Below are 8,288 nucleotides of genomic sequence, written 5' to 3'. Positions count from 1 at the left end.
TTTGGCTATAGTATCATATCTATTGTGAGACCTAGGTCATACTAAAAGCTCACATTGTCTAGGTGGTGGTATTGTATTACACTGTGAATAATCCTGGAAACCAAGACAGTGGGCTTTGGACATGTACAGTTAGTACACACGCCAAAAAGATACAGTGAACTATGCACACTAGACACACACACACACACAATGCGTGGAAGGACCATTGCCAGTGTGGCCATGATGCCTGGAGGGCACCTTCCGTCCCCCGAACACCACCAACTCTTTACGACACCGCTCTCACGTTTCCCCGCCACTTGCCGACTGTTTCAGAGTCTGAAACCCGTGACACCGTCATGCGCAGCAGTGACACAACCAAGAAAGCCCCCAGTGACGTGTGATGGGAGTGGTTTCTGAGTTTTTTGAACCGCACCTCCGAGTGTCCGCCAATCCGAGCAAAAGCCGGCTTCCCTTGAAACCAAATGGCCGCTGATATATAGCTTGAAGCCGAAGCTGATGCAATAGCAGAGAGATAACACACGTGTGGCGTCAGATAGACTACTTAGTATAAGGACCACCTCCAGAAGAAGCATCCGTATCTAAGCACAGAGGATAGGGACGTCCACTTGTCTGTTTTTATAAAACCTATTGGTGAGTTAAATATATTTTTATTTATATGTACGAAATGTCTGGATAGTCTAAGTTGCAGACTGGCTTCAATTTACTTTTCATTTATAAATGAGAGTCTACGATATGAATATGCTAATATTGGAGAAAAAAAATCTACATGGATTCAGGATTCCATATCGCTTCATCCTTTGTGACTAATGGAACTAATGTCTGTTGTCTGAGTTCTCGGCGGCCCAAGATCTAGGACTATTGTAAAACGGTTCGCCCAGCTCGGGGCTGGCTGTCAGTAGAAACGGATAAACCTAGTCTACACGTTGTACGACAAAAGGAAATGTCGACCCTCCCTCTCAAGACAACTGATTAGATAAGCACATTTGCTACATTCAGTTATAAAATAAGGAATTAACTCAGTAGCTTTTACCCCAAAAATGACAGAGGGGAGAAGGTAATTAATAAGAATTGTATTCAACCATGCATACAAATCTTTGTCTAGTTTTAATTATAGGTTACGGCAGATTAGCCCAGCGATCTATCAAATAAAATAGGCCTAGGCCATATAATTTAAGAATCTTTGACCTCTTCGCAAATCACAGCCAGTCCACCCAATCAGCCAGTGGAGTCATAATGAAGACAAACACAGGCTGGTTACGCAACCAGCGTATTATACTTGATTAGCACATCCAACGCTCCTGCTTCGATAGTTGGCAACTATGCCCGTTTAACCCAAATTGCGTAAAGTGGGAATTTGGCCAGTTGATGAAAGGGCAGTTCAGGACGGTGTCTGTTCGTTAAGAACATAATTAGGTTTCAGAAGGCCACATGGATGCAACATTGCGCTTTATTATTTGAAGGACAGATAAGCTATATTCACTCTCCATCCTGTCAGATAAAAAAAGATGTATCATGATCCCTTTGTGACTTTAATCTGGTCAATTTTGTGTGACCTGCTGAAAACTATTTCAACAACTTGGCCGTGTTTTCTTCCAGACTGTACAGTATCATCATATCCACTCCTCCTGCTCTGATTGGCTGACGGTGAAGGCAGGGCAGTATAAGTGCTCTCAAGTTACTTACTTCTTTCCTTTTTCAGAAACTCACCATACTTCTAGGTAAGTTCAAATCTATACACATTATTATATATAATGGATTGTATATTATAGCCTACATATGGTTCAATATGATATTGATGTTCAACAACAGCATGCATATATGGGCGTCTGAAAGTGCATTCTTTCAAAGATGCTTTCTCCAGCGATCGCGTTCTCTGCGTAACAATGTAGCCATTATGCTATAGAAGCACTGTAATAATGCGCTCACTTTGTGTCAACATGGGCATTGGCGAATTCGTACAAACGTAGATCTACAAGGGAATGTTGAAAATGATCTAAACCTTATTTTACTTCGGTATATTGTAGGCTATACACCATGGAACTCGCATTTTAAAATGTAAAAGCAGACTTCTCGATCATATCAATCCCTGCAGAGTAAGCTAGAGCTCTATTCTCGTATCAGTGAGTCTGCTCATTTATTTCCTTCTCGTTTACTGACATTTCTTTGTTCCCTGGCACTGTTCCTGTTGCCATGCTCGGTTTGGAACACCTCACTGTACAATGCGTCCTGAACTCTCCAGATGATGAATGGATACGTTTGTTCTGCGTAAAAATATTTTAGTTTGAAAACAGTGTCTCAAACGTAACAGTGAACAAAGTGGACGTTTGTAATTGTGTGAGATTGCCTCCTAAACAATAAAAAGGAAATGGTAGACTGAAGTCAACGTTTGTTTGATCTTTGCTACAGCATTACATGGATCATTCTTATGCTGCTCTCTCCCTTCAAAAGGTGACTGTGAAGATGCCTGTAGTTCGAGCCCTCAGCAAGGTGGTCAAGCAGGCCCTCCTCACTCCAGGGTGTGGGTGCCAGCCTCTGACTGTGGCCGTGAGAAGCATCAGCTTTTCCCCGCGCCAGGTCACGTCTGATGCCAGTTTCCATTCTGTGTCGTTCTCTGAGACGGACCACCCCAAAGTACTCATCACAGGTAAGGGACATGATAAGTGAAAATATTTAGTTATGTTTTGTGTTGCCATTATTTGCACTATGGCATTACAAAACTGACTGTGTGACAAGTACACCCGATTTACTCAATATACTAAACTTGACTTTATTCTTGGTGTGGCAAACTCAGTATATGTTCAGAACAAATAGCTGGACTGTGTGCAGCCAAGCTTGGCACAGGAAACACCCATGTGTGTCTTGTATGAGGTTTCAACCACTAAGACCCTCTCCTCCTGCCATTTGCGTTCTCTCTCTCTCTCTCTCTCTCTCTCTCTCTCTCTCTCTCTCTCTCTCTCTCTCTCTCTCTCTCTCTCTCTCTCTCTGTGTGTGTGACGTATCCCAATCGCCATGGAAACACTCACATAATTCACAGATTTAGATCTAACCAAGTGTTGTTGTCTTTCTCAAGTCAAGGATGTCCTCTAAACTCTGGCTGTCTGCACTTCTCACTCTATTTTTCTCTTTCTTTCTCACAGGTGGCCTGGGACAGCTGGGAGTGGGGCTGGCCAAAATGTTGAGGTAAGACCACTGCAAAGTGTGTGACTTATTTAGTCTTTTAAAAACTGTGATTACATCAGATTTGATTACGCAGCATGAAGTTGACACAACCCCCCGTCTGAAATGTGGCTTCCTGTCCCCCAGAAAGCGCTTTGGAAACAACAATGTGATTCTGTCTGACATCCGGAAGCCTCCAAGCCATGTCTTTCACAGCGGTGAGTCTCACCCTCCAACTATGCACACATCATGAGTTTTATTGTTAATAATTGACATATGATGTATGCTGTGAACGTAAAATACATACATTAGGAAATAATTGGGGTTACTATACTTTAAAAACACCCACACATCTTAGATTACTTAAATATGTAAAATCTTGTATCATGGCCAGATACTCCAAAGTCCCATTGGCAACAATTAAAATATATATATATCGGGCAGCAGTTTTCCAGAATCGTACTTGAGAGCAGAACAAACACTGGTGTTGATTTTAGGGGAAGGGGGGGGGGGGGGGGGGGTTGTAAAGAAAGGTCAATAGGAAGCCAAAGTGTTCTTTTCAAACGGGGCTCTGATGATAGTGACCTTCTGGATCAATACATGACGTCTGCAGACTGGCTTGCTAAGCTAATATCCATTCACAAAAGTTATCAAACTTGGTTGTTAACAATAACCCACAAGCACATGATATGTCACCCCGGGCACAGCAATCTTGATACTAACACATGTAAAGGCCAGATAGCACTGGGGTTCTTCTATCTGAAGAATTATTATGAACAAAAATATGGGATCAGCACAGAAACAAAAATGGGGGAGCATATGAAGTTATTACTTCTAAGTCTCTCTGGCAGCTGTCCATTTTGTCATAGTGTGAGCAATGTGGTTTAAACCTTCCCTCCATTGTTTTCCTCAGGGCCCTTCATCTACTCAGATATCCTGGACTATAAGAACCTGCGTGAGATTGTGGTGAACAACCGCATCACTTGGCTCGTCCACTACAGCGCTCTCCTTAGTGCTGTTGGAGAGGCCAATGTACCCCTGGCACGTGCCGTCAACATTACCGGTGAGCCCAGGCCACAATTACGACAGCAGTTTCCTTAAAACCCAGGTGTTTTAAGATCCTAACCGACTCCCATTCCGTTTGTCTCAGGCCTTCACAACATCTTGGACATCGCAGCTGAACATGGCCTGCGTCTTTTCGTCCCCAGCACCATCGGGGCCTTCGGACCCACCTCGCCACGTAACCCCACCCCTGACCTCTGCGTCCAGAGACCACGCACCATCTACGGTGTCTCCAAAGTCCACGCAGAGCTTATGGGCGAGGTGAGGCTATGTTGGTGTTGGGGTCTATTAATTTATGTTATGTGGAAGATGGTGGATGCAGTTGGGGAATCTAATCAAACCAAAATTCATTTCTTTAGACCCTTTCACACGTTAACATTTGAGAAAAACCCTCAACATTTAAAAAGCCAGTGGATAAAAAATGAAAATATTTTGCATTTATGCAAAAATGTATACCTGGACAAATTGCATTGCATCTTCTGTCTACTTCTGTAGACTCTGAAATCTGACTGTTATTCCCCTGTGTGTCCACCTCCCTCAGTACTACCACCACCGTTACGGCCTGGACTTCCGCTGTCTGCGCTACCCCGGAATCATCTCTGCTGACTCCCAGCCAGGCGGGGGCACGACAGGTGAGCCAATCACATGCATCTGTGCCCATGGGTTCACCATATTGCTCTATTTGCGTACTCTGACAGACCCCTGCTGACATCAGCTTGTCACATGGTTTATGTAACTGTGACTTCCAAAAAGTTCTCATGGCCAGTTGTATTTTTAGTTACCCTGATTACATTGGGTGGGGCTAGCGCATGTTTGAGCCCATCCCCCTCCCATACGTCAGACCCCACTTTCATTCTTGAAGGAGGGGGTGTTTGTAACTGAAGCAGTTGTCAGACTGTATTATCTCAACTCTAATCTTACAGAAATTATCCTGTACCTGAAATCAATCCAACTTTTTTGTCATTTGGTTTAGTAAGATCAACCATCCCAGTAGAACTACAGAGTTTGACATCGAGGTTTTGTCATCTCAAATATAAGCACAAAAATCTTACAAAAACAAGATCTTGAAAATATAACATATACACCTCCATAAAACTGAATAATAATAGTTTTTAATTGTTGCTAATCCCGATGTTCGGTTCTTTCTACTCACTGGAGAACCTTATCAGAGCCCTTTGTGCTGTAAAAATGTAATATCCAACACAATACACCCTCATGTTCCTCACATCTATCAAACTTCACCCATTCTCTCACCACAGACTACGCCGTTCAGATATTTCATGACGCCGTCAAGACAGGAAAGTTTGAGTGCAACCTGAAGCCCGACACACGGCTACCCATGATGTATATTGACGACTGCCTGCGCGCCACGCTGGAGGTGTTAGAGGCACCTGCCGACTCGCTGAGCATGAGGACCTACAACATCAACGCCATGAGCTTCACCCCTGAAGAGCTTGCCCGGGAGGTCCAGAAGCAGATGCCCGATCTGGAGGTCACGTACGACATCGACCAAGTGCGACAAGCCATCGGTAAATACTGCACACACACCACCAATAAAAAAACAAACCTATTGTCTCATCCGATTCTTATCTTTTTAAATCTTTGTCTATGAAGTATGCGCTGAGGCAAAATATTTATTTCAAATCTGTATTAAAAACCTCCCTTTTAACCTAAAGAGTAGATCCCAAACCAAAGATGATCCAGAGGCTGCGAATGTTTGGGTCGTATTGGAATTGGACATTGACATTTCTGTTTCTTTTCCCTCTTTAGCCGACAGCTGGCCCATGAACTTTGATGACTCCAATGCACGGAATGACTGGGGCTGGAAGCATGACTACGACCTTCCAGAGCTGGTTCAGACCATGATCAACTTCATTGGCTCAGAGTCGCGTATTGCTCGAGCCAACTGAAAGGCGAGGATGAGGGCAAAGGGAGTTTCTTTGTACATACTGTAAAGATGGCTTAATTAGAATGGAGACATGTGGTCTGTAAATAGTATTTCTGTCTCTAATTTGTGTAATTTTGAAGGGCTCTGTTTGCCTGCCTGGCTTAAACTACCATATGTGCAGAATGTCAAGGTCACTCGACAGAGCATTCCGGCCAACCCCCTCCACTACTCTCTGTGCTACCACCTCTTTCACTTTCCCTATTTCCCTCTCTCTGTTTGTGTTCTGGGCAACTGAGCGTGCTTTGCCAGTGCCAGATTGTCATTGAGAAGAACATGGCAGATTGCAGGGGTTAGAGAAATGCATTTTGATGAAAACTCCCTGGGAGGACTTGCACGGCTAACAATTGTAAGCAGTAAACATCTGTAATGCGTTTTAGGAAAAACCAAGCCAATTTAACGAATGGAAGCGCTTGAACCCTTTGTCTTTATGATACTAGTCAGGATTGCTTCATTTTGTTTGCTAAGTCAGGTTCTTGTGAGTTCAGAAGGGGGGCCAGATATATACGGCCAAAATCAAGCTGGGAAATGAGTTTTGATGGAAAGGTTTAAATTAGAAATGGTGTCTTTTGATGCACTTTAGAAAAAAATTCAACCTTTTAAAATCATCATTTGGCAAACTGATGCTTTGAATCGCCATGAGTGGGGAAGTGGTTCTGTGCATTTGCGTTCAGAGTTGTGGATACATTTGTGTATTTCCTTTTTTTTGTTGCTTTTTGTTATTCCATTTTTTGCATTCTATATTTATTTGGTCTGCTTGTGAAATGTTTATGGGAATCATGTTGAGCAAATGTGCTTGTTGCACTCCTGTACGAATGTTCCACAACCCAACGGAAGTCTTTGTCAAACTAAATATGGACTGAGTTTTTCTACTTGTCTGTTTTAGTCTTTTTGGCGGGGTGACTCTGGAGTTATGGATTAGAAAAGGGAAATGTAGCCATTTCTGCGGTCTGTTCTATAATTCTGTTAATGAGGATGAATGATGAATTTAGTCACTTTCTATGTGAAAGTATGAGCAAGTAATGTTCTTTTGATTGCAAACACCTGCTTCATTAAAAAAGCATTTTTCATGTACCTAAGTCTTCTTTCTAATTGTTTTACATGTTAGTCCATAACTACAGTATCAGTGCAAAAACACTTCTGTTTGAGCATGTTTTTTCAAACTTCCTTCAAAAGCATAACATGACAACAATGGAAACTACTCACACACTAGAGGAAGTTCCGAAGCAGAAATGCCGCTGAACAAAATGTCTTGACATTGGGCTTTGACTTGATCAATAATAAGTCTGGTGACCTGTCCTTAGGAATGTATGCATGTTATGAAAACCTTCAACATTATTCATACAACTGTACTTTCTAGGCTGACAACTAAAAGCTCAAAAACATACTATTTTTGTGCATTGAAAAATGTATCAAGTAGCAGCAGTGATGGTAATAGTAGAAATAATAATGACAGGGTTTCCCAGATTCGTTAAGAAGCTCTTAAGAGCTTCTTAACGAATCTGGGAAACCCGGCCAATAATGGTTTCAGCGGAATTAGTTAACATAATTGTAATAGTAGTACAGTATTGAAAATATAAGTAGTAGCAGTGTTGGTCTCACTAGTAGTGGTAGTAGTATCAGTAGCCTGACTCAGTATAACACCTGATGGCAAAGGCTTCTTCCAGTTCTTCCAGTTGTCCACATACCTTAAATTACCACCAGCTTCTAAATTGAGTCATATGCTTCTTTACTGTAAGTCAGGACAGTTTTTATCATTCATTTGGTCACACCTTTTTTTGTAGCTGTTGTCATGCAGGTTTTGAAACATTAGTACGTTAACAGGGGCAGATGAGTGACATTTGCAATATTAAGTCGAGATTAAGTCTGTCAAGTCACATTCGTGCTCTTTCAAGGGTGACAATTACTATTCTTTACAATGTCTATAATATTCTTTGGCCTAGAACAATTATTGTTGAGGTTTTAACTTCTGTAAAGCTAGCATAAGCTGTTGGCCTAAGACAGTATTGCTTAAGTTTCCGTTTGCTGACAAACGTCTTAAAACTTAACTGTTTAACCCTGGTTGTTTTGCCCATACATGCCAATTTGTTTGCTGACAAGTTCTTCTTTCTTTTCTCAAGCTATA

General features: G+C 42.1%; 1 protein-coding gene across 2 annotated transcripts; it reads left to right on the top strand.

Moving 5' to 3' along the window:
* The first annotated feature begins 427 nt into the window (after positions 1 to 427).
* On the top strand, positions 428 to 7,237 carry tdh (L-threonine dehydrogenase). 2 transcript variants are annotated; one of them, XM_084700128.1, is made up of 10 exons: positions 428 to 630; positions 1,597 to 1,718; positions 2,449 to 2,644; positions 3,138 to 3,180; positions 3,304 to 3,374; positions 4,070 to 4,219; positions 4,307 to 4,479; positions 4,760 to 4,850; positions 5,478 to 5,747; positions 5,989 to 7,237. In XM_084700128.1, the coding sequence occupies exons 3-10, from the start codon at positions 2,461 to 2,463 to the stop codon at positions 6,126 to 6,128; spliced, it is 1,122 nt and encodes a 373-aa protein (XP_084556254.1). In that variant the 5' UTR covers positions 428 to 630; positions 1,597 to 1,718; positions 2,449 to 2,460; the 3' UTR covers positions 6,129 to 7,237. The 2 variants fall into 2 exon arrangements, with proteins under 2 accessions (XP_084556254.1, XP_084556253.1); XM_084700127.1 differs by lacking the exons at positions 428 to 630; positions 1,597 to 1,718 and having other exon boundaries at positions 2,303 to 2,644.
* The last annotated feature ends 1,051 nt before the right edge of the window (positions 7,238 to 8,288 follow it).

This window comes from Hypomesus nipponensis, chromosome 6 (genome assembly GCF_054491055.1).
Source record: "Hypomesus nipponensis isolate SF chromosome 6, ASM5449105v1, whole genome shotgun sequence".
In the NCBI taxonomy this organism is placed as follows: Eukaryota; Metazoa; Chordata; class Actinopteri; order Osmeriformes; family Osmeridae; genus Hypomesus; species Hypomesus nipponensis.
The sequence above is the reverse complement of the archived record's forward strand: the minus strand, read 5'-3'. Positions and strand labels throughout refer to the sequence as shown.